The following is a 27,590-nucleotide window of genomic DNA, read 5'->3' as shown; positions in this document are numbered from 1 at the left end:
CAAGGGCTAGTGAGCGACCAATCATCGAGCCCATCCTGGAAGCGCTGAGCGGCGACGAATCGGAACACAGCAGAGACCGCCTAGTCTGGCGCGCGTTAATTTGAATGCGCTCCTGGGACCACTGCAGGACTGAGGAGAGGTCTCGGGACCTGCGCGCGGGCCACCACTGCGAGGGTAGAGGCTGGAGGAGAGCCGGGCGCTCTGTGGAACACCGGGGTGAATGTCGAACAGCTTTTGCTCTGGGCCTGGCGGGTTGGCGGGCTGGAGACCGCGCTCGCGGGCACCGGTTTCCATCTTCCGACGCCAGCGTTGTGGGCAGCGCTGCCCGGGCAAGACGCGGAGAGGTCTCTTTTGACCTTCCCTCTCTCGGCCCCAGAATGGGGCTCCCCGGAGCGCATTTGGACGTGCGTCCCACGGACCCGGGTCCTTCTCTCTGTCCAGCTCTAAAGTCTCGCTGGTGTAATTTTGGGGGTGGGCTATGCATGAGGCAAAGGGAGGGGAGGGAGGGAGGGAGCCTCGCTGAGCAGCGTGCAGTCAGTTGCCGAGTTCACCGCAGGAGTTCACCGCAGGACTTGCGGGGGTCCCCTCAGCTGGCAGCCTGGGGGAGGGTTAGGTTCACCACCCCTCCCCCCTCCCTGGGTAGTAGGCTTTGAACCCAGGGGCGCTTTACCACGGAGCCACACCTCCAGCCCTTGTTAAATTTTAAAAAATTTGAGACGGGGTCTCAATAAGTTGTGCTGAGGACCTTGCTAATTTGCCCAGGCTGGCCTCCAATCTGAGGCTTTAGCCTCCCGAATTCTTGGGCCGGCTTCACTCATTTTCCTGCTGGGCTCTGATGAAAAATGACAGTCGGTCTCTGCCTTCATTGAACGCTTAGGCTGTTGAGATGGTTAATAGGAAAATGGGCTAAATGGAATATTAAAAGAGTATACTGTGCAATGGAAGCAGAGAACTAGATAAACAGTGGGGGGGGGGTGTGGAGTGAGAGCAATGTCAGGGAAGGTCACCTAATTATGTGAATTAAGGGGAAAAGTGCCATGATTTAGAGTAATGTCTTTTCCATTTGGTAGGATCATTTTCCAGCGTGAAAAATATTTCTTACTGTGGTGTAATATACTCTTTAAAATTTATGGTTTAAACCTTTATTAAAGTAATTTGTCTTTTTAAATTCATGGTTTAAACGTAATTTGCCTTGGAAAAAAATCTTTTTCTTGGATTTTCTAGACCATTATTTACCTTTTTTATTGTTGTTGTTCTGGGGATTGAACTCAGGGACACTTAACCACTGAGCCACATCCCCAGTCCTATTTTTGTATTTTATTTAGAGACAGGGTCTCACTGAGTTGCTTAGTGCCTCCATAAGTTTCTGAGGCTGACTGAACTCACAGTCTTCCTGCCTCAGCCTCTCCAGCCACTGGGATTACAGGCATCTCCTCTGACAGCCCTTTTTCAGCCTTTTAAAATTTAATTTTGACGTGATTGTTATACCCATTTGATGAATTTGGTTACTAGCATTGACTTAATTGCTTTTAGGAATTCAATTAAGATGGCAACTATTACTCCAAGGAAGAGGAAGCGGCCTTCTGTGAACTGTGACAGGTGAGTCTCATCCTATGCATAGAAATTCTGAAAAAAGAAAACTCGACCTTGTGTTGTTCTCCTATTTCCTAAATTTTTAATTCTGTTATTAAAATGCCTCTTTGGTTACAGTAGTATTTTATATTCTAATTCTAGTTTGAAAATACAGTAAACTTTTAAAGTGAATTATTTAGTTCTTTTGGAGAGAATAGAAGAATGCTGTTTTCTGTGGCTAAGACGTATGGTAAATCTCTTATTTCATTGTTCCCTTCTATTCAGTTCTTTTTTTTTTTTTTGAGTACCGGGGATTGGACTTAGGGGCCCTCAACCACTAAGCCACATCCCCAGCCCTATTTTGTATTTTACTTAGAGACAGGGTCTCACTTGAGTTGCTTAGGGCAACCTCGCAGTTGCTGAGGTTGGCTTTGAACCGCCATCCCTAGCTGCTGGGATTACAGGCCTGGGCCACTGCAACTGGCCTCCTTTCTATTCACTTGGAACATAATGTTTTGCATAGAGTAGGGAGGCTTTTCTGTAAACTGTGCCAGAAAGTGTGTGTATAGTGATCCACCCACCCTGCTGTGTCTGGTTTTGCTTTTCAAGATTTTAGTTATCTGTAATCAAGTGTTGTCTGAAAATATTAAATGCAAAAGATAAGTACAGTGCAGTAAGATATTTTGAGAAAAAGACCACATTCACATAACTTTTATTACAGTATATTGTTATAATTGTCCATTTTTATTGTTAATCTCTTATTGTGTCTAATTTATACAATAAATTTTTATAGGTGTGTGTGTATACCAAAAAACATGGTATATACAGAATTTAGTTATGTGTAGACTCAGGCATCCACTAGGCAACTTGGGATGCATCTCCCTGATATAAGAGGGGAATACTGTAGTTGGTACTCAACTACATGCCATACCAGAGATACAAATTACTTCCCACAGAAAATGCCAGGGATTGCTTATTACAGAGAAATAATCATTTGGGGAGTCTTTGATCACCAATTAAGTAAAATATATGGGCTATAATTTATATGGTCTAAACATAGACATTGATTTTGGAACATATGAAAGCTTTTTTGGAAACAACATTTGTTTTCATGAACATTATTAGTACCTTTGGGAAGTTACTTGAATACTTGATAAACACAGAATTTAAGACTCCTACTATTAAATTGATAGTCTTTATGAGTGGCTTAGAGAGATGTATTATTTTTGATATGACCTATACATAGAAATATTACTTATCAGTAAATTTATATAGGTTTTGAAGCAAAATAATGAACTTACAAATGGACTTTGTTTCTTTTCATAGCTTATTATCTTCATCAAAGAAGTTAATTATGGACTTTACTGAAAATCTGTTTCCATCACCTAGTAAAAAGCACACTTATCAAAACAGTGATGAAAGTGAAGAAAAGCTATGTTTTTCTCAAAAAGGCCATTTCATTTCAAGTCCACTCAAGAAAATTAAAAAAAACAGATTGCCATCTGCAAGTCATAGCTCACCATTTAAATCTGCTGTACCCACTGTGTCTTTTTACAATAAAGACAATAAAGATAAGTGGTATCTTAATCCACTGGAGAGAAAGCTGGTGAGAGAGAGTAGATCCACTTACCTAAAAACTAATAATGAAGATAAATCTTTTCCCAGAATGACAGAAAAAATACAGGGAAAACCAATCTGCACCAAGAAGAAGAATAAAAAAACACAGAAAAGTTTAACTGCTAAGTATCAATCAAGTTATAAGCACATCAAGCCTATATCAAGAAATGCTAAGCATTCCAAGCAAAATCGGATGTCCTATAAGCCAGTTGTGGAAAAAGAGAATAATTGTTATTTAGCTGAAAATAATCCAAATACTCCTAGGGTTCTAAGCCAAAAAATAAAACCACAAGTTACACTCCAGGGTGGAGCAGCATTTTTTGTTAGTAGAAAAAAACTTTCTCTTAGAAAATTGCCTCTGGAAAATAAGCCATCACTGGAACTCACCCCAAAAAATAAACCAGAAGTGATTAAAAAGTCTGAGATAGAGACTGTATGTGAAAGAAAAACTTTTGTGAAAAGTCAAGTGCCAAAGTGCTTGTTAATAGAAAAGAAATTGAATGTGGAGCTGAGTACAAAAAGTAAAGATGAAGAGGAATTAATAAAGGTAAAGAAAGCTAAATATATCACTTTAAAAAAAGCTGGCTTTTAAACAAAATTTCATTATAAATAACGACATTATTAAACAAAATTTTTTTTTTTTTTTTGAGATAGGGTCTCACTTAAGTTGCTTGGATCCTTGCTAAGTTGCTGAGGCTGGCCTTGTACTTGAGATCTTCCTGCCTTGGCCTCCTTAGTTGCTGGGTGTAAGGCTGCTTTTATGAAGCCAGATAGATAGGGTAAAGAATTTAGAGGCAGGGTGGGAAAGATGAGACATCCCTTATTCTGCTTCAGGGAATATTTTTCTAAAGTGTAAGCATGTTGGTTTTGTTTATTCGTTTTAGCTCATTATTGATTAAGTAGGTTACTCTAGAAATTTTAAAGTACAGAAAGTATATTTTTAAAAAGCCTTCAATAGTCCTACTACCTAGAAATGATCACTGTTGATCTATAGATGGATTTTGGTTTATCTATTTATTTTGGGGGGGCGGGATATGGGGATTGAACTCAGCAGCACTCAATTGCTGAGTTGCTTAGCACCTCGCCTTTGCTGAGGCTGGCTTTGAACTCAGGATCCTCCCGCGCCTCCTGAGCTGCAGAGATTAAAGGTGTGGGCCACCATGCCCAGCCAATTTTTGCTTATTTTATGTATACTATGTTTTCACAGTTGCCATTCTGTGCCTTTTTGTTTGGTCTTTCTCATATTAACACCGGTAGTATAGATTTGTGCTATCTAATAGGAATATGATGAGCCAAAACCAAAACTTATAGGCAATAGGCTTCAGAAAGGCTGTCTCCCAGTTCAGGGCTTCCATGTCTGCCTTGTCATTTATACTTATCTCAACCCTTGCAGCTGAAGAAATGATAGGCTTGTATAATGTCCATACTGTGTGAGAATCATATGTCTTACCAGCAATTCAAACTCATAGTCATTTCCTCCCTAACCCATGTCTCATCATTGTCATCTTCACTGCCTCCTCTCAAGTTCAACCTCAATTTTTATCTCCTGTAGTATTCTATAGTTCAAAACTCAGTGGCAAAGATTATAAATTGGTAGCCTATGGATCAAATCTAGCCCATGGATGTTTTGCTTGGACTACGTACGTAATTAAGAAAATTTCATTCAAATTTTTTTAAATGCAAGAAAACATTTCTGATTTCTCATTTCTACATGACAGTCTCTCAGAGCTGAGTTTCATCCTCTTTGACAGATAGTGTTTTTCATTTCCCTTCACTGTCAGTGTATGTATTATATATTTAAATCAGTCTAGTTTTCCAGTTGTGTTTTTCTTTTTTTGGTACTTGGGATTGAACTCAGGGCCACTTGACTGCTGAGCCCAAGACCTATTTTGTATTTTATTGAGTGGCTTAGCCCCTTGCTTTTTGCTGACACTGGCTTTGAACTCATGATCCTCCTGCCTCAGCCTCCTGAGCTCCTGGGATTACAGGTGTGCACCATGATGCCTGGCCAGTCAATACAGTTTTGATATCAGTTTCACTTACCTGCTGCCCTTATAGGCATTTAAATTTGTAGTCCCTACTGTAAATGTTTCTTCTTGTCAATCTTAAGTATTGTCAAGTTTATTGTTGGGCTGGGGATGTGGCTCAAGCGGTAGTGCGCTTGCCTGGCATGCGAGCGGCCCGGGTTCGATCCTCAGCACCACATACAAAGAAAGATGTTGTGTCCGCCGAAGACTGAAAAATAAATATTAAAAAAAAAAGTTTATTGTAAGCGAGATAATATTGTTGGCTAAGCCATGACAATCTAATTCCATTAATTCTTCATGTTCTATTTCTACAACAAAATATCCCTGTGTAGATTTTGGTTATATAGATCTGTAAGTTTATCAATATTCGTTGAACTGTACACTTTATACCTATGCATTTCACTATATATAAGTTTGCCTTCATTTTTTTAAAAACTCTGGGTACAACTAATTAAGGTCTCAATATAACAAAACAAGTAGAGTGCAGTTTCCTTACCCATCTCCCACTGATTGCTATCTACATTATTATGAAGATTTGACAGCTTTCCTATGATGAACTGATAAAATTCATTTTCTTTCTGAGCTTCACTGTAAGGGACTGGGTATTCAGTTTTCAAAAGTCTGAGAAGCTGGAATATTGTCTATCTTTAATTTGTACACATGGGCTCTATTGTCTCTTAAGATTTCATTAAATAGCCACTGCTAGGATTCAAATCTGAAAGGGTATAAATATCTGTGCTACTATTCAAAAAGTGGGAACCTTTGTGGGAGAAACCTCTCCAGTGACTCCACAATGTTATTTTCTTTCCTTGGCTATTCATTTTAAAGTCAATAACAAAAAGTTGTACCTTTTCAGTTTAGTGGCTTCTGGAGAAATTTTTGCCATTTTACTAATTCTTTTCACTTTATTATTATGGAAGTGTGGTTTATAATTTTCATTCTGCCATCTTTATCTGGGTGGCCAGGAGTAGTGGCACAGCTGTAATCCCAGTGGCTCAGGTGGCTAAGGCAGGAGGATTGCAAGTTCAAAGGCCAGCCTTAGTAACTCAGCAAGGCCCTAAGCAGCTCCGTGAAACCCTGCCTCTAAATAAAATATTTAAAAAGGCTGGGGATATGGCTTAGTGGTTAAGGGCTCCTGGGTTCAATTCCTTGTACCAAAAAAGACATCCATCTTTATCTGGGAGAATATTACATTTTTGACAAGGATAACAAATTATAATATGTGTACTCTGACTTTTAGTTATTTGGTTTTGTGTGTGTGTGTGTGATGTTGGGAATTGATGTTGGACCTTGCATATATTAGGAAAGGGCTCTACTGCTGAGCTACATCCTTAGCCCTGTACTCAGACTTTTAAAAAGGTGATATGTAGACTGAAAATTGAAGACTTAAAAATCACTTTAAACATTTGTTAAGATCCATTCACTAAATAGAAAACAACTAAGAATTATAGATTTTCTTTACTTTTTTACTTGTTTATTATTTTCAGGATTCATTAGGTGAAGTAGTTTCTTCAAAGGAATATAAACTTGATGAAAATAAGCATTTTTCACCAGAAGATTCTCTTGGTGAGAACAAAACAGGTAAGTAAGAAAATTTTTCAGATGAGTTAGATACTTGTATTAACTCTTCATTATATGTGTCAATGTGAAATTCATATAAAAATATTTTCTGGATTTTTTTTTTCCCTAATGTGCCTCCTATTAATATCTTTTTATTTTTTCTCTCTGGCTCTATTTTCTGTGGTCTAGTAGTACAGTGTTTCTGTGGTCTAGTAGTACAGTGTGTTTTGAAAAGCAGGAGACAGGAGATTTTTAGGTCAAAACTATAGATTAAAAAAAAAAATGAATACTAAATAACTGTGGCCAAATTACTTGCGCTCTGCAGGTCTGCGGGGTGGGGTAATAAAATCATACCCTGTCTTCTACCCAAAATAGTAGAAAGGAATAAAACAGTTTGTGGTTTTTGTAATTGGGATCAAGGCCTAGTTGTGAGCAGAACTTGCTAAGCCATAGAAATGACCCTACAATCCTGGGCTCTTATCTAGGTCTAGTGCTTGTTAGTTATGTGATCTGGGAAGGGATCCTTAAAGTAAGAGATTTTAAATTCCTCTTAGTTTTGAAACCCTCTCATTAACTTACAGTGACATTGCTAAACAGTATTTACTAAACTATGAGAATATAAATAAATTAATTAGCCCAGTGTGGTGGTACACACCTGTAATCCCCTGAGTTTTTATTTATTTACTTACAAGTTTTAATTACTTGTCCCTGAGTTCAATCCCCAGTACCAAAAAAAAAAGTGAATGAAAATACTAAAAGTAGATATGTTGGATGAGTGAGAAAATGTCTCATAAAAAGAAATAAAATAAAGGTATAATCTGTAACAATATCCCTTGGAGGATCTAATATACATAGAATAATTGTTCATTATAATTCTGAGACATAAAGTTAAAAACTAGTATTTACTGAGTGCTGAATATGTACTAGATAGTATTTAGTAAAAGTTCTGTGTTCCCCCCTGCCCTGAATTAATAGAAGATATAACAGAAAAATAATGTCTTCTATTTATAATATTCATACATTTTTCTTTTAAAATAAACTACTTGCTGGGCATCGTGGCGCATGCCTGTAATCCCAGCAGTTCAGGAGGCTGAGGCAGAAGGATTGCAAGTTCAAAGCCAGCTTCAGCAAAAGTGAGGTTCTAAGCAGCTCAGTGAGACCCTGCCTCTAAGAAAGATACAAAATAGGGCTGGGAATGTAGCTCATTGGTCGAGTGCTCCTGAGTTCAATCCCTGGTACTCAAAAAATAAATAACTAAATAAATAAATTACTTGTGGTATATTATCTAAGTCAATTTAAAGAAAAATTTTTAGTGAATAAAGATCTTACAGATAGAAAAGGGTATGGCAAAAGTCATAAAAGTATTACACAAATAACTACAGTTTATTACTTAGTAACTAGAGTGTAATATTGTATTCTCTTACAAACCTGGGATATAGATTCTGTTATGCTCATTTTATAAATGAGGAAATGGACTTAGGTTAAGTAACTTACCAGAGTAGATCAGACTTGCCTATCTTAGCCTTATTTGTAGAGCATGAGTGAGCACTGTTTTTCAGTGCAAGGTTAAAGTTTGCTTTTTACTAGCATATCAGGGGTACATGATAGCCACATGACATCACTGGTGCCATTAGTCTTTATCACCAGGTTCAGGTCATGTTTGCCAGGTTTCTCCTCTATAACATATTTTTCTTTTTCATACTCTAGTCTTTGAAAGCTACTCACTAAGTCTAGGCTCCCCTTTCAGGAAGCAGTGGGGATTAAAATAACTGTATACTATTTGAAATTCTACTGTAAGGAAGATTTGTTCTTTCTCAATTTGTATATCCAATCACTTAAATAAACTTGTGGATATATGTCATTATATATTCATGAATATTTTACATTTGGGGTTTAAATCCACTACATTATTTATTTTAGGGCTCAAATTATTCATCTTTGGCCATTGGAATCTTTTCAGCGTGGTTCTCTTTGGCATGTCTTATATTTTTGTCTTTTGAGCATTTCCTTTTTTTCTAAACATTACAAGATTCTAGGCTCTTGTATTTTCCCTGCCCACCCCAGCACTAGAATCATCAAGTTCTCACACAGAACCCTAGTTACTTTTATTGGAGAATGGTATTTAGAAACCAAGATTTGAGGGCTAGGGATGCAGCACAGTGGTAGAAACCAAGATCTGGACTCTCGTGTGCTTGTTGCTATTAGAGTGTTGTTGTTTCTAGGCCTGCTGAGCAGACAGAACTAGAAAAGATACATACCCATGATTCCATCGTCTCCATCTGTACATATTAGCATGAGTTCATATTGCTATGTCCAACTTTGATCCAGTGCCATAGAGTTTAGTCTACCCTTTTGTATTTTACATTGAGATCTGTGATCCATTTTGAGTTAATTTTTATATAAGATGTGAGTATGTGTGATTTTTTTTGCATGCAGACATCCAATTCCAGCACTATTTGTTGAAGACTATCCTTTCTCTATTAAATTACCTTTGCCTCCTTGTCAAAAATCAGTTGAATCTATTTGTGGGTCTATTTCTGGTCTCTCTGTTTTGTCCCATCTATTTGTCTCCTTTTGCCAGTACATACTATCTTTATTATGGTTAAGTTTTGAGGTCAAATAACATGAATATTTTGGTTTTATTAACCTTTAAAATTTTAGGGTTTAATGCTTTGATTTTTATTTGGTAATACAAATTTTTGCCCTTTTTTTCCCTTGCCAGTTTCTCTGGAGTCCGATGTTTATCCCATCTTCAGTGTGTCTTCAGTCAATACAAAAAGGTAGAAATTGTTCTTATTTTGATCCAAGTTTTATTAGTTGTACAAGTCATTTTTTCTTATGCTACGTAATTTGGAGAGTACTTTTTCTTCACTGTTAAGGGAATAGGAGAATAATATAAAGAACAGGAAATGAAATCAGCTTCTCAGAAGTTTCATAAGATTTTAGAGTTTAGAGATGGAAAAGGTCTTTATAGATTTGAATAATAATAATTGTTAATATTATTATATAATATGGGGCCCATAATAAGTTGTTATATCTATTATCTTCAGAACAAACTAAAAGGTAAATACTGTTATTAATTCCATTTTTTTAGCTGAGGAAATTTTAGTACTTAAACCACAAATTTTAGTACTTAAGCCACAAATTTTAGTGAACAGCACAGTTATTCAGTGCTAGAGCTAGGACTAGAAGACATATCTGAATCAAAATCCCATTAGCCTATATTAACTGCCCTAGATAACAATAGATTAATAGTCGCTAAAATTTTAATATGCATTTACAACCTCATAATGTAGGAACCATTATTGTCCCATTTATAGATGACTGGCCAGAGGAGTAAGTAACTTGAGACCTTACTGCTATTGTAAATCCTAGCTGAAACTTTTACTGTCCTGTTCAGATCTAAAGACTGCAGTGAGGAAAGCCATGCGTGGGTAGAGAGCGTGATAGAGCAAGAGCTCTGAATAAAGAAGTTTCTTATAGTCTGGATGTCCTCTTCCTAAGCAGCTTTGATGATGAATAACTAGATGTTAAGGAAGGAAATTCCTAGCTAAGTTCTTCTATCCTTAGAGCACCTTACCTTAAATTGCCTCAGATTTGTGTGGGTGAGCAACTTTTCCACATCAAAGGTCATGTTCTTAGTTTTCCTCACCTTTTCCTTTTCTTACCTGTGTTGTCTTCTTTCATGACTCATTGAAGATGGAAGCTTTATCATAATCAGCTGATAAAAGTAATTTAATCTAGCAAGAAGAGTTACTGGGATACTCTTGATTGAATCATGTGAAATTACTTTTTTGGTAGGCTCCAAAATGTCAGATTTCAGCAATTACTTATAGATTAATCTATTTTACTTCAGGTAGATTATAGATTCTCTAGGTACATAGTCTCACATTATTGTCTTTTTATTTTTGTTTTGTTTGTTCATTTAACAAACACTTAGAAAGATTCTACTATGTGTCATTGAACTTATTCTGAGTTCTGGAGATGTAAAGATAAATATGGTCCTGCTATCAAGGAAATTATGGTTGTAAGAGAAAAAGCATTGAAACAAATAAATATAATAAGGTCAATAAATACATACAATAGATATAATACAGTTCCTAAGACAAAAGTGAAGAGATTGCAATCATGCACGAAGGGCCAAGGAGAACTACATAGCAAAGGTTTTATAAGGCCCAAGGGCCACTAACCTCATTGACCTAGTAAATGTTTTTCATATTGTGGGTAGCAACCAATTTAGTCTTTTTTCACACCCTCTTAAGAGTGTCATATCCAGCATTTTTTAACTAAAATGCTGTATCTCTATAGCAAGTGTATTTAGTGAAACTCTTTTAGCTGTGTGTCTGTACTGATTGTAATGTAAAATTAATTTGTTAGTATAGGTTTGTCACAATCAGTTTGAAAACCTTACCTTTTCAAATGATAACAAGATAGCTTGACTGAAATAAGCATTAAATAGTTTTTTTTTTTTCCATTTTCTCATTTGTCAATTTTTTTGTTTCAACATTTTTGCTTTGGGCATTTCTTTTTTTTCCCTCTTACAATTTACTTTTACTTCTCTCTGACAATTTCTATACCTTTTTGTCCCTGGAAAACCAGAATCCTTTCATTAAAAGACAAGGATTACAAACTCAATACCTATAGACCTTGCCAGGCTGGGCAGGAATCTGGACCAACTGGAAAATGCATGCCTCATTTGAAAGTACAAGTGCTATTTGATTCCAGCTAGTAGGGTTTTTCTTTTCTTCTCTTTTAATTTTGGGGATTGAACGTAGGAATGCTTTACCACTAAGCTATATCCACAACCCTTTTTGTTTTATTGAAATAGGGTCTCCCCAAGTTATTGAGAGCCTCGCTAAATTGCTGAGGTTGACTTTGAAATTGCCATTTCCTGCCTCAGCTTGAGTCACTGGGATCTCAGGCATGTACCACCACACCCAGCCTAGTATACTCTTTAAAGGAATAGAGAACTAGTGATCTTTTAGTATCTCTTAAATATTGGGAATATACATTTTAAGTGAATTATCTAGATTTTAAAATACTGGTGGCTAATCCAAAGCTTTGAATACCATATGAAACAACCAAAATGTATATATCTGGTTGTGGGATTTAGTCTAAGGGCCGTATGAGCCAAATCCCAACATTCTTCCTAGTGCTTAAAGATAGCTTCATTACATTTATCTAAAAATAAAATTTCTTTTTCTTTAAAATTTCCAAGTACTGGGATACTGCTCTCGGCATGAGGAAGAGTACCCAAGTAAAAAGTTGTTGGATCCTAATACATTGGTGATTCTGTTTGCTTGTTGGTTCATGAGATTCAGTTTTAGTATCCACTTATTTGCTATGGTACCCCAGGGATTTCTTTATTCTTACATGGGTAAGTATTAGGGTTTGATAAAGCAAGGTGAAGTCAATTTCCAAAGTGATTCTCCAATGGCATCTGATACTGGTGAGAAAAGTTCCTTGGGCTTGATGTTAGAAACCAAGATTTAAGTCTTAAAACTTCCACTACTTGTTCTGTTCCCTGGACTGCATTACTGACCCTCATAGTTCTCATCTTTATGTAATATTTATCAACCTACCATTTGAAGATCTCTCGCTGAAGAACAGTCTTCTGTGGGATCCATCAGCTGTACTGATTTCTTGAAACAGACCAACACACAGAAAAATCTGAATACCAGAGATACAAATAAAGAAACAAATGCCCAGCTCATCATTGTGAGTAAATTTGAAACAAAGCTTCTCACATGTGGCTTTTGCATGTATAACATAAAGTTATACTTTTGTCTTAGCATAGTAAATTGGGTTATAGATATTCTGAATTTTGTAAATGTCAATTTTGTTCTAGTGGTAACATTTATGCTTGTCAATAAACTTGAACTGATAGTGTTGGGCAATGCTAGTATTTTAGTAGAAGGCTGATGAATGAGTTGTTTCCAATTAAGAAAAATTGTTGATCAACAAAAAATTTAATAGGAATAGGTACGTTGAGTTAGATCTTGGCTTGGCAAACTGGTCACAGGCCATGACCTGTGAACTAAAAGTAGTTGTTCCATTTTTATAGGTTTGGAAAAAGAGTATGTAATAAACCATATGTGTCCTGAAAGATCTAAAATATTTACATCTGATGTTGTCATAGAGAAAGTTTGCCAAGAGTGCCCCTATATTTAATCCCCAGTATCGAAAAAAGAAAAAAATTTCATTGTTCATTTTAGCTATGTTCTGTAACTTAATCTTACTCCTTAGAACTATTGAGTCTAGTAAAGAATCATGGGGGCTGGGGATGTGGCTCAAGCGGTAGCGCGCTCGCCTGGCATGCGTGCGGCCCGGGTTCGATCCTCAGCACCACATACAAACAAAGATGTTGTGTCCGCCGAAAACTAAAAAATAAATATTTTAAAAAAAAAAAAAAAAAAAAAAAAAAAAAAGAATCATGTGTTTTTTACACTGTCCACTCAAAGAGAAAATTTTGTTACTTTGATGAGATTATTGGGTTTTTAGGTCTCTTCATCCATTTTGCTTTCTTCCCCTGCTTCTATTGCAGGATGCAGGTCAGAAACATTTTGGTGCTACTATTTGTAAATCTTGTGGCATGATCTATACTGCTTCCAACCCTGAAGATGAAATGCAGCATGTCCAGTATCACCACAGATTTCTGGAAGGAATCAAATATACAGTGAGTCAAAGATACTCTTTTCAATTTGTTCTGAAAGTAAACTGGTTTGAAAGAGACATTTCTGTTCATTAAATATTGAAAGGCCTATATGTCAATAAATATTTCATTGTCTACAGTTTTCTTATCTGTAAAATTTGAGAGACTGGCACTATTAAAAAGTTAGTTGTTGTTGTTTTTTTCCCAGTGCTAGGAATTGAATCTAGGGCTTTATGTGTGGTAGAGAGACATGCTATCACTGAGCTACATCCCACTCTTAAAGTTAGCTTTTAATAGTACAGTTTCAAATTTATAATACCAGTCTAATGTGAGCATTGTCCTGGGTAGAAAAAGCACTTTATATCCTTATCCCTGACTACTGAGCAGAGTTCAACACTCAAGATATAAAACTTGAGGAGAGCCCCTCTCCCTCTTCATGTAGCAATTTCTTCTATATAGAAAACCTTGGTAAAATAGCCTTCCACAACTTCTCCAGGCTTTTTTCCCTCTTTTTTTTTTTTTTTAATATATATTTATTTTTTAGTTCTCAGCAGACACAACATCTTTGTTGGTATGTGGTGCTGAGGATCGAACCCGGGCCGCACGCATGCCAGGCAAGCGCGCTACCGCTTGAGCCACATCCCCAGCCCCTTTTTTCCCTCTTGAGAGGGCAATTTCACCTCTTTATGAAGCATCTTTGTAGTTCAAACACATCCTATCTTCGGCTTCATCTTTGTGATTGTACCCACTACTAGTCAAATGTGAGTGCCGCCACTACCCTGACACACAATATTTCGTGCTTTTATGATAATTTTAGGTTATTTGTTGTCATTGGGATTTGGGGCAGGAGGAACTCTGGGGGAGCTGGGTTTATTGAAACAGCTTCCTCCCTGAGATTCCATAGTCCTCCTACTGCTCTGTTGCCTTTTTTCCTTTCCCCCCAGAAACCCAGGGTTGCTCTACCTCTGAGCAACATCCCTTACCCTTTTTGTTTTTTTTGAGATAGTCCTGATAAGTTGCAGAGTTTGGCCTCAAACTTGTGATTCTCCTTCCTTGGTTCCTTGGCTTCCCACGTTGCTGGGTGTACAGGTGTGCACCACCACACTGGCCCAGAATAGTTTAATGCATAGATTTATATGATTCTTCATACTTTTAGAAAAAGAAAATTCCCACCAGCAGTTAGGTGCTCCTTAACCTGGCTTTAGCTTTTCCTATACATGTGTATATAATATATAACGGAGAATGTGTGTAGGTGTGCATCTATATATCTTTCTCTATATATGTTTAAATTCTTGCCCTCTATAATCTGCTCTCTATACATTAGCCAGAGGATTCTTTTCTAAAAATAAGTAAAAGTCCATCTTTTTCTACTTCAAATTTAATAACCTCCCCTTACACTAGGAATAAAACTGAAATTCTTTACCATGGTCACCAAAACCCTTCATAATCTGCGCACCCCCCCCCCCCCAACAACATCATTGCACAGAATATTTTCCCTTGAGCTCTAAGCTCCATTTTCTGAACAAATTAAATTCTTTTGATGAGGACTAAGTACTGTCTATATCAGGTTGTTTTCTTTAATTTATCAGAGCATACTAGGTATGTTAATCCTTATTTATTTTGTGAGTTATTTCTGTGTTACAAATTTCCCTGTTTCTTTAATATATGTTTTTTGGGTTTTTTTTGGTGGGGGGTGGGTACCAGGGATTGAACCCAGGGGCACTTGACCACTGAGCCACATCCCCAGCCCTATTTTGTATTTTATTTAGAGACAGGGTCTCACTGAGTTGCTTAGCACCTTGCTTTTGCTGAGGCTAGCTTTGAATTTTGTAATCCTCCTGCCTCAGCCTCCCAAGCCACTGGGATTACAGGTATGTGCCACCATGACTAGCTCAACTATGTTTTTGATATAGTAATAATTTCACATGGTTCAAAATTTACAAGATAAAAAGTCTATTTGTTGAACAGTATTTCTTCCTACTCCTAGGTACACTGGTCCCCTATCTGCAGGGGTCCAACATTGACAATTTCATCTGTATATCTTCCAGAGGTAATTTTTGCATATATAAGAAAATATTATTACTTGATTTTATTTGTGACCTGCATTTCTTAAGTCAGAAATGTCCTTCTCAGCTGGGTGCAGTGGCACATGCCTGTAATCCCAGTGGTTTGGAAGGCTGAGGCAGGAGGATTGGGAGTTCAAAGCCAGCCTCAGCAAAAGCAAGGTGCTAAGCAACTCAGTGAGACCCTGTCTCTAAATAAAATATAAAATAGGGCTGGGGATATGGCTCAGTAGCTGAGTGCCCCTGAGTTCAATCCCCAGTGACCAAAAAATAAGGAATGTCATTGTCAGTTCCAAGATTCATAAAAAGATTTTCCTATATTTTCTTAAAATACTTATATTACTATAAATTCTATATTCAAATTTTTAATCCATTGGGAATGTGTAAGACATTGCATTAAAGATGAATCTTAACTTACCTTTGTTTCTTAGGATTGCTAAGTGTGCCAATTATTATTGTTAGGTTAGTTCATGTTTCCCACTAATTGCCAATGCCACCTTTAATCTATACTAAATTCCAGTATATAAATGATCTGTTAGTAGTGATCTTGTACTAGTCCTATACTCTTTTAAATGTAGTTTCATACCGTGGATGTCTGGCCAGGTAAGTGTTTTTTATTCTTTAAAAATGTCATCTTTTCCTACACATTTCCTCTTCGAAATTATAAAATGGGCCTATTATCAGGTTATTCCCAAATAAAAAAATCTTTTGAGATTTTGACTGAAATTGGTAAACTAATGCTGTTTTCTTGTGGTTAGTCCTCCACTTTAGGAACTTAGTATCCCTTTCTATTGATTCATGTCTTTTATATCTTTCAGGAAGGTTTTATAGTTTTCTGCATGTGGATCTTTAATTAAATTTATCCTAAATATTCTACTCTCAGTCACAACACTGCTGTTTTCTGTTTTACATCTGATGTTGTCATAGAGAAAGTTTGCCAATCATTATATTAGACAATTTAGTGCCTTGGATTTTCAATGACATTAAACAGTACCTTTGTTTATTTGGTTAGTGATCTTACCTTGAAATGGCCACCCTCCCCATTATGCTTACTGAAATCTTAATGAAGGTTCAAAAAAAAAAAAACATGTCAAGTGCCTCATAGCTTTAACAACACTGTTGAGATAAACGCTGGGTCCACATGCTAAAGCACTGCTGGAGATTAAGACTGAAGTGTGTAAGCCTCTGGTCTTGTCAAGCAAAAGGGCAGAAAAAGACATTGTTGTGCATATGTGAGAAAGGAAGATAGGATTCACTGAGGGAGTATGTGTAAGACATATGACTAGCACTATGCACCCTGTAATGTTCTACACACTACATATGTTTATCTATATAAAATGTATGTTTACTATCATTTTAGCCTTTTTTATCTCTATTTCCTAAATTTTATCTTTCTCTCCTAAATTTATACCCTTACACGGATGGGAGCAGAACCACTTAGGTGGAAATGTAAGGATGGGAAATTCCTGATCTAAAAAGTGGCCTCTGCAGCTCAGTGAAGTGCTGGTGTCCCTTTCTACAAAGCTAACTAAGATGCATTGGGTGACATCTGTGCTGAGCTGCTGATAGGAGAAAGCACTTGAACTTGAGCCTTTATTGTCTAGATTTGTCTTTCCTCGGTCCAGTAGACTCTTATTAAACCTTCCCTTAGAAGTCAGCTTAGCCTACTGCCCATGTGCCCACCCTGAGTGATTGGGCATTTCTTTCTCTGATCCCATCAAGAGCTCTCATTTGGCTTTGCTTTTAGTTCTAACAAATAATATTCATGTCTCCCAACAGAGTATCAGCCCATTGAGGTCACTTGTTGTAAGCATCTTTCATTTGAGTATGTTACTTTTAATTAGATTTAATCCTTTTTTATATCATTTGATATTTGGCATTCTATCCTCTGGGTCAAACTATTTAATATCTTTTGTTTTCACAAATTAATTTTTTTTTTCTCCCTTTGACAGGGCTGGAAAAAAGAACGTGTAGTAGCAGAGTTTTGGGATGGGAAGATTGTATTGGTCCTGCCACATGATCCTGCTTATGCTCTCAGAAAGGTGTGGAACATTCTCTTTTTAATCCTTATTCTTCCCTCACTTCCCACACAGTTAATCTCTGTTGAAGTGTGAACCACTTTGCTGGTGGGTAAGCCTCTTTGGTACATGCTTCACCCATTATGTTCCGTTGTCCCACTTATGGAACTCCTAAAAAACCTGAGTTGAGTGCAAATATACACCTATGGTAGCTTTGAAATAAATTTATGTTTTTAGAGTTCTATTCCTTTGAGAAAAGTAATAGGTGTATGATTAGTGATAATATTCATTAGTATTACTGATATTAATATTATTGTTAATAAATTATATAATAAACTCTAGATTATGATTTCCAACCTATTTTAATGCGTCTGTATCATTTTCATTGAAATGGTCACAGAATGTAAACTTGGGATTTCATAGGTTAAAAATGACCTTAGTAGGGGTTTATACAAGATAACTAAAGGAATGTCAGTTCGAAGTAAAGAAACCACATAAGGTTCTACAACTTATCTCTTATCTAAATCATCTACTTGTGAAAAATTAACTAAGCTTTTCAGTGTTGAAATTAATGGCCCCAAGTCTGTTTCTTATGTTGTTATTACCAGTTTTTCTTGGGTTGGTGTTGGCCAATACAAAAAATGAATAAAGCTAAAACAAATCTGTTTGGGTGCTTCCTACTTCCTATTTCCCCCAGAATTCTGAACTTCTGCTGAAAGTGTTTTTTAAATAGGTTCTTAAAGCCCTATTGCTGAAGTACCAGACATGAATTGATAGTAAAATTTTGAGAGGGTATAAATTTAGGAGAGAAAGATAAAATTTAGGAAATAGAGATAAAAAAGGCTAAAATGATAGTAAACATACATTTTATATAGATAAACATATGTAGTTTATTGTACTTTTTAAAACAAATTCGCCTTTTTGATTGTTAACACCATTAGGTAGAAGATGTCCAAGAACTTGTTGATCATGAATTGGGCTTCCAGCAAGTTGTTCCCAAATGTCCCAACAAAACCAAAACTTTCCTCTTTGTATCTGATGAAAAGAGAGTCGTTGGGTGTTTAGTTGCAGAGCCCATCAAACAGGTATGGTATATCTTAAATTACTGGCATAATTTTTGAGCAAAATAAAGTAGTTGGGAGAAGTCTCTAAGCATTTCAACTGCTACCTGATTTTTCCTATTAAAAATTTCCTTGACCATGGGGATAAATGAAGTTATTTACATTATATTTGTCATTTGCCTTATATAAGCAGGGTAAGTAAGTATATCCATGTAGTCATTACCATACTGGATAAAGTATAGTGGTTTTAGATAAGCAAATATGTAGACCCAAGTTATTACCTGTCCCTTAATTAGAATATATTTGTATTTTTTTTGTAATTTATTCTTTTTTCTGTGGTGCTTAGGATCAAACCTAGTGCCTTACTCATGCTACCAGCTGCTCTACCATTGAGCGACAACCCCAGCCCCTTAATTAGAATCTTTAGATACTGAGTAGCAGTGTTCCAGAAAACATATAGCCTCTCTTTGTGTTAGATATTTTTAGAAAAATGGCTGGTTTATATTCTTTCTTTCCCTCCATCAGCTTTATTAAGATATATCTAACAAATGAAAAATGTATATATTTACAACATATAATTTGATGTTTTGAGAGATGAACAGTTTACGAAATTGCTGAATCAAGCCAATTAACTTCATCACCTCACTTATGTTTTCGTGAGAGCATTCAGTATCTGCTTACTTTGCTATTTTCAGGTGTACATTAAGTACATGCAACATGATATACCATAGATCTTCAGAACTTACTCATCTTGTCTAAATCAAACTTTGTGCCCTTTGACTACATTTCCCATCCCCTACCACTTAGCCCCTGGCAACCACCATTCTACTCTGCTTCTGTGAACTTTTTTAGATTCTACATTAAATTAGATCATACATATCTGTCTTTCTGTGCTTGACTGATTTTACTCAGCATAATATCCTCTGGATTCATTCATGTTGTCACAAATGACAGGATTTCATCTTGGTTTATGGCTGAGTAGTATTCCAATGTGTGTGTGTGCGTGCCACATTTTCTTTCCTTATTCATTCATTAATGGACACATAGGTTGATTCTATGTCTTGGCCTGGTATGCGTAAAGCTGTGGTTCAGAAATCTCAGGATACAGATATCTCTTGATGTATGGTTTTTATTTCATTTAGGTATGTACCCAGAAATGGGATCACTTCATGGTAGTCCTTTTTTTTCCTGTTTGAGATCTCTATACTCTCTTCTGTAGTGGCTATAATAGTTTACATTCCCTCCAGCAGTGAACATGTTTTCTTTTCTCCAAATCTTTATCAGCACGTATTATCTTTTGTCTTGTATATATACGTGGCTGTGTGGTACTGAGAGTCAAATTGATGGGTGTTCTATTACTAAGCTACCTTTTTTTTTGAAACGGTCTCACTAACTTGATGAGGCCAGGCTTAAACTTGCAATCCTCCTTCCTGCTTCAGCTTCCCAAGTAAATGGGGTTACAGGTGTGGGCCACCATGACCTGCATCTTTTTGTCTTTTTTATAATCATTCTAACAGGTATGAATATGGTTTTAGTTTGCATTGCCCTGATGATTAGTGATGTTGAATATTCATATATCTGCTGGCTATTTGTATGTCTTTTCAGAAATACCTGTTTAGTTCTTGTCCCATTTTATAATTAGTTTATTATAAGTTTTTAATGCATTTTGAGTTGACTCATACTGTGTAAGATAAGAGTCTGGTTTCATTCTACTGCATGTTTGTATCCAGTTTTCCCAGCATCATCTATTGAAGAGACTGTCATTTCTCCATTGTATGTTCTTGGCACTTTTGTTGAGATCATTTGACTGTGAATGCCTGGATTTATTTTGGGGTACGTTGTTGTGTTCCATTAGTTTGGGTGCCTTTTTTTTTTTTTTTTTTGATATATATTTTAATTGTCAATGGATCTTTTATTTATGTGCGGTGCTGAGGATCGAACCCAGGGCCTCAAACAGGCTAGGCAAGTGCTCTACCACTTAGCCACAATTCCAGCCAGCCCTGGGTGCCTTTTTTTTTTTTATGCCAGTATATTATTCTGTTTTGATTACTATAATTTTGTAGTAGTATATATCAAGATCTGGTAGTATGATACCTCTCACTGCCCTTTTTACTCAAAGATTGCTTTGGCTATTCAGGGTCTTTTTTGGTTCCTTGTGAATCTTAGGGTGCTTTCTCTGTGAAAAATGCTATTGGAAATTTTGATAGGGATTGCACTGAATCTGGATCGCTTTTAGCAATATAGATATTTTAATAATTTTCAAATTCATAAACATGAGATATCTTTCCACTTATGTGCGTCCTCTCTAATTTTTTTCATTAGTGTTTTGTAGTTTTTGGTATATAGTTCTTTTACTCCCATGTTTAAATTTATTCCTAAGTATTATAGTTTTATTGATATCATTGTATATGGGATTGTTTATTCTTTTTTTTTAAATAGTTATTGTAAAGAGATGCTATTGATTTTAGCATGTTGATTTTGTGTGTAGTAATTTCACACTGAAATTATTTATCAGTGTTTTGGAGAAGTCTTTAAGGTTTTTCTATATATAAGATCATGTTGTCTGCAAACAGAAATAACTTCTTTTGATTTGGATGTCTTTATTTTTTCTGCCTAATTGTTCTGCCTAAAACTTCCAGTACTAGGTAGAAAAGAAGTCGCAAGGGCTGGGGATGTGGATCAAGTGGTAGCGTGCTCGCCTGGCATGCTCAGGGCGCTGGGTTTGATCCTCAGCACCACATAAAAATAAAATAAAGATGTTGTGTCCGTGAAAAAACTGAAAAATAAATATTAAAAAATTCTCTCTCTTAAAAAAAAAAAAAAAAAACCTGTGGTACATCCATACAATGGAATGTTCCTTAGCAATTAAAAAGAGTACACTATTGACATGTGTAACCATGGGTTGGGTCTCAAAGGTATTAGGCTGAGTTAAAAAAGCCAATCTCAAAAGGTCACATGCTGTATGATTCCACTTATATGGCATTCTCAAAATAACAGTTATAGTGGAGAACAGATTAGTGGATGCTAGGAATGAGTGAGGCATGTGGAAGGGAAAAGTAGATATGATTCTACAGAGTTACAAAGAGGAACACTTGTGGCGATGCAGTAGTTCTGTGTATTGATTGTGGTGGTGGCTAAATGAATATAATATCCTTGAAATGGAATAGATATTCACACATTGGAATAGATATTCAACATACTTTATACACAACCAGAGATATGAAAAATTGTGCTGTATACATGTAATAAGAATTGTAATGCATCACTGTTAATTTCTTGGTTATGGAAGATGTAACCATTGGGGGAAATAGGGTGAAGGGTACATAAGTCCTCTTTATACAGCTGTTTCATCTTCTTGTGGATCTCTATTTTCAAATCAAAAGTTTTTTAAAATTTAAATAGTAACCAAATTTCAGAGTTAACACGTGAAAATCTTCAATTCTTTAGGCTATCATATATACATTTTAGCATGGAGAGGATTGGGAAAATTTATGTGCTTCAGAAATTTGAATTTTACAGAGCTTTTAATCAAAAAGAAGGAATTTTCATGCAAGTATTGTGACTTAAATGGAGAGGAATTTAACACATTCAAATGATTTAAATATTTTTGATGGAGACATGATTAACTTCATATCATTAGGGTTGTTTTGGTATACTTAGGAATTTTTTTTATTTTAGTTTTATAAAAATGTTTTTGGAACTGAGGATTGAATTCGGGAGTGCTTAACCACTGAGCCACATCCTCGGCCCTTTTTTATATTTTATTTAGAGATGGTCTCACTGAATTGCTAAGTGCCTCACCAAGTTGCTGAGGCTGGCTTTGAACTCATAATCCTCCTGCCTCAGCCTCCTAAGATGCTGGGATTACAGTTATGCACCACCATGCCTGGGGAGGAGGAGGTTTTTCTTTTTTTTTTAAAGAAATGTAAGCTCATCTATTTTTAGTTATAGATGCTTTTGTATATCATTGTAGGCCTTCCGTCTCTTGTCTGAACCAAGTGGCCCAGAATCCTCAAACTCTAAAGAATGTCCCAGAGCTTGGCAATGTTCAAATGTGCCTGAACCTGCAGTCTGTGGGATAAGTAGAATCTGGGTTTTCAGACTGCAGAGAAGAAAGCGCATTGCAAGACGACTGGTGGATACTGTCAGGTAAGAAAAACATAAACTGAATCTTAACTTTGAACCTTGGATTCTTAGCTTTCCTAGAACAAGGAAATACTGGCTCATGAACCAGAAGGAAGGATGTTGGCAAAACATTTCCCATTATACTATCAAAGTCAGGTTACATCAAGTAACCTGGGAAAAAATACTAGATACTCAACATTCCAGGCTAGTGCTTTTTAAACTCCCTATGATAAAGGACTAGTTTGATATATCACAGACCCAAGACTATATAAAATAAAAATCGATTGCTAGAAAAATGAAATGGAAAAACAAAATTAGAAAATATGGGCTGGGGTGTCGTTTAGTGTTGAAGAGTACTTACCTAGCATGCATAGGCCCTAGGTTCAGTCCCTGGTACTGACTGAATAAAGGAAGAAAATACAAGATCAAATTTTTATCAGATTCAATTGATACAAAATCATATTTCAATAAATATAGTTGATATAAACAAAATGTAAATTTTAAAACATACAGAAGTTGCATATGTTTATTGACTACATGTGTCTAGGTAATTAATAACTATAACTAAACTAATTTATAACTATGATTAATAACTATAACTAAAGTTATAACTAAAAAGGGAATTAGCAAGACAACCCACAAAATGAGGGAAAAAGTTGCAATTCTTTTCTCTACTCAGGATCTATTATCCAGCATATAAAAAGAATTCTTACCATGCAACAATGAAAAGGCAGTTTAAAAATGGGTCAAAGATTCCAATAGACATTTCTTCAAAGAAGAAATACGAATAGTTGATAAGAATGTAGAAAGATACTTAACATCTGAGAAGTCGCAAAACCCAAAGCACTGAAATACCACTGCACACCCTCTAGGAAGGCTCTCTTAAAAAGGAAAATAAGTGTTGGTGACAATGTGGAGGAAGTTGGAACCCTGGTGCATTGCTGGTAGGAATGTAAGGTAATGCAGCTGCTGTGGAATACAGTGGCAGTTTCTCAAAAAGTTCAATTATTATGACCAAGCAATTCTCCTGGGTATATGCTCAAGAGAAATGAAAGCATATGTCCACACAAAACCATGTATGGGAAGGTTTATAACAGCATTATTCATAATAGCCAAATAAGTATAAACAACGAAATCAGTGGGGAACGAAGCATATCCCATACAATAACAATGCAGTATTTATTAGTCAACCATGGAAAGGAGTGAAGTAACTGGTTCATGGTACAACGTGGGTGAACCTTGAAAACATCGTGTTGATTGTTTTCTGAACTTTGTATTATAGGTACACAAAAGGGCCAGAATAGGCAAATCGACAGAGACATCAAATATTCTTGGTTTATAGGGACTAAGGGAAGAGTGAATGGAGAATGTATACAAATGGATATAGGGGGATAAAAAATGACCTGGAATTATATAGTGGTGATAAATAATTTTGTGACTACAGAAACCCGAGTTATCTTTTTGTACCGGGGAGTAAACTTCTGAGCCACATCCTCAGCCCTATTCTGTATTTTTTTTAATTTAGCAACAGAGTCTCACTGAATTGCTTTGTGCCTCACTGTTGCTGAGGCTGGCTTTGAACTTTGAACTTTCAATTCTTCTGTCTCAGCCTCCCAAGCTTCTGGGATTACAGGCATGCGCCACTGTGCCCGGCTCATAGTTATATATTTTTAAAGTATGAGACTTAATGGTATATGAATTATACCTCAATAAAAGATTAAATTAGTGATTCTCCATTCTGAATTGTGCAAACCCTTTAACCCTGCAAATTGATATTTAAGGTTTTAACATGACGGACTAGGTTTATTGTTAATTTACCTAATCTGGATAAGAAGGATGAATTTCAAAACATTTTCTTCTACATATATCTCATGGATAGATAGCAGATTAAAAACCAACAACCACACTTTGAAGAGCTTTATTCAAACCTTTTGAGTTTTATGCTGCTTTTTAAATTTAAATTTTTAAATTTTTGGTATCAGGGATTGAACCCAGGTCCTTTTTATTTTTTGTTTTCAGACAGGGTCTTTCTAAGTTGTTGAGCCTTTTCTCAAACTTGCAATCCTCCTGCCTCAGCCTTCCACATTGCTGGGATTACAGGTGTGGGCCAGTGTCCCTGGTCTGAGTACTATGCCTCTTTTAAGGAATGAAAAGCAAACCACTATGATGATTCCATCATGGGCCATAATCCTAGTCTACCACACATATTTATAGAAGGATCAGTTAGAAAATTGGGTGTCTATAATAATTTTGATAGTTGCAAACCAATGATTTTCCTATACAGGTTAAGGAAACCTAATCTAAAATCTGAAATCCTCTAAATCTGAAACTTTTTACAGTAAAAAGTAATATCTGAAAAGTTTTAGATTTGGGAGCATTTTAGATTTCAGGTTTTTGGATTAGGGTTGCTCAACAATATCTCTGCAAATATTCTATAATCCAGAAACATGAAATCTGAACTACCTCTGGTCCCAAGCACTTCAGATAAGGGATATTCAACCTGTATTTTATATTAAGTGATAGATAAATTGGATATGAGGAATACCAAAATCAAACCTGCCTCCACTGCACAATAGTCTAATGCTTTTTAACTTTCAACATCCATATGAATTGCCTGGGAATGTTAAAATGCAGACTATAATTCAGTAGGTATGGAGTGGGGCCTGATATTCTGCATTCTTAGTAAGCCTTTGGGTGATGCTAAATGTTGCTGGTCTGCAGATCATACTTTGAGTAACAAGGCAATGTTGTCTATAAGGAATACTGAATAAAAATGAAATGCCCTCATAGGAGCTAGAAAACATTCATTTGGAAAAATATCTTTTCTCATATCTGAATTGAAGTTATAAATAACATATTTGATAGTTTTGCATGTAAAAAAGCCTCAGACTGAATTCTCTCATCTATACAGGTGACAATGTTTGAGTCCTGACAGAAGTTTAGCAATAAATTTTGTGTTCAGTTATAGTTAAGTGTACTAAATGCTTACATATTCTAATTGAATCTAATTCTTTAATTTTTTTTTCATTCTGAAATAAAAGTATCAAGAATAGTGAAAAGAACCCTTGTATATTTTTAATTTTTTTTTCATTTTGGTACTGAGGATTGAACCCAGGGACACTATACCATTGAGCTACACCCCCAACCCAACCCTGTTTAGTTTTTTAAATTTTTTAGCTTTGAGACAGGGTCTCCCTAAATTGCTAAGGTTGGTCTAGAACTTGGAATCCCCTGGCTTCAACCTCCTGAGTTGCTGGTATAGGCATCTCCCACCACACCTGTTCCCCCTCATATACCTTTGCTCAGATTCATCAAGTTATTATTTTACCACATTTGCTTTTCCAAATGTATCTGGTTGTTTTGTTTTGGCAGTGGGAATCAAACCCAGAGCCTGATTGATACATGTTTGATCAGCATTCTACCACTGAACTGCTTTCCCAGCTCTTTTTATTTTTAGACAATGTCTTGCTAAGTAACTTGCCCATCCTCCTGCCTCAGCCTGCCACATAACTAGAATTACAGGTTTATACTCCTGCACCTGGCTAGAAGATGTAATGTTGATAGTCCATGTTTCAGTTTCAACGGTTGTTTCAAATGTCCTTCACTGCGGCATATACTTCTCCTTGTCTGGGATCACATTGCATTTGGTTATCATGTTTCTTTAATCATCATCTTTCTTAATCCTGGAAGTTTCTCAGCCCTCCTTTGTCTTTTATGACATTGAAGAATTGAAAAGTATAGGCCAGTTATTTTATAGAACATTCCTTAATGTGGTTGAACTCTTTAATCATTTTTACTTTTAATCTTAGTTGAGCAGGATCCGAAAGAGTTGTACTCAATGTGCAGATTTGTTTTTGCTTTCTCAAAGCTCTCTATTGTACATTTTATTTGAGAAAAATAGTAACTGTTAAAATTGGTGATGGTTATTTTTATTTTTTATTTTAATTATATGTGGCTTTTAATTAGCACTAGCAATCTCACATTAGTTGTTCATTGTTAGGGACAGCCAAAAGTCAGCTCTGTTTTTATGTGGTTCCCTTTGCTTCTCAGAATTTTTTCTGGACCTATTTTCTCATCTTTGAAATACTATTAGATTTCCATCTCTGAAATCTAAGGCATTTTCTCGCTTAGCAGAAATAAGGTTGATTTGATCAAGAGTATTTACTCAAATTGTACTAGTGTTTAATCAGAATACTAAGTTGCTTCCATTGTTAAATTATCTTTTTCTCTTTTTTAGGAATTGCTTCATGTTTGGCTGTTTTCTCAGCACCAATGAAATAGCATTTTCTGACCCAACACCAGATGGCAAGTTATTTGCAACCAAGTACTGCAATACCCCTAATTTCCTTGTGTACAATTTTAATAGTTAAGACCAACTATAAAAGCAGTTACTACATGGATAAATTCACATAGCTTCTTATCATACAATATAAATTAATATCAAAGTAAGAAATGCCCAGACACACACACACACACACCTATACCTCATAGTTTTGTTTCTTGTGTGTTGAAAATCCAGGGATAAATTTGGTGAAAATTATCTGGGAATTAAAAGAAAGGAAAAATCTTTGGATAATATACTTAGCACTCTGAGTCTTTAATTATGAAACTTTATAACTGGCCTCCATAAGAATATTGACCACCTTATTTTGGTGGTTTTCTGTAGATATGGGGCCAGTTATCTTTTATAAAGCAGTACTCTTTTAGTCCAGGATTATATCATACTACATCAGAAGGAAAGAGGCAAATCTAAATCCAGGCAAGTAATTTACATACCCAATTTTTTAAGGTGGAATTTCTGACTTCTCCTCAGAATTCTCACTTTACAAGCATTTATCTGTAGCAACTCAGCTAAATAGAGCATTTTTAATTTCTTGTTAGAAAAGATGGTAAGG

The 27,590-nt window shown here is 36.0% G+C and overlaps 1 protein-coding gene across 1 annotated transcript; it reads left to right on the top strand.

Annotated features, from left to right (window-relative positions):
* On the top strand, positions 1 to 27,271 carry Esco2 (establishment of sister chromatid cohesion N-acetyltransferase 2). Its single transcript, XM_015499439.2, has 11 exons — positions 1 to 216; positions 1,534 to 1,599; positions 2,899 to 3,736; positions 6,704 to 6,797; positions 9,499 to 9,556; positions 12,368 to 12,494; positions 13,321 to 13,452; positions 17,444 to 17,533; positions 18,451 to 18,594; positions 22,544 to 22,719; positions 26,933 to 27,271. The coding sequence occupies exons 2-11, from the start codon at positions 1,547 to 1,549 to the stop codon at positions 27,063 to 27,065; spliced, it is 1,845 nt and encodes a 614-aa protein (XP_015354925.1). The 5' UTR covers positions 1 to 216; positions 1,534 to 1,546; the 3' UTR covers positions 27,066 to 27,271.
* The last annotated feature ends 319 nt before the right edge of the window (positions 27,272 to 27,590 follow it).

The sequence above is a fragment of the Marmota marmota genome, unplaced genomic scaffold, assembly GCF_001458135.2.
Source record: "Marmota marmota marmota unplaced genomic scaffold, marMar, whole genome shotgun sequence".
In the NCBI taxonomy this organism is placed as follows: domain Eukaryota; kingdom Metazoa; phylum Chordata; class Mammalia; order Rodentia; family Sciuridae; genus Marmota; species Marmota marmota.
This window is presented reverse-complemented; position numbering and strand designations above follow the sequence as displayed.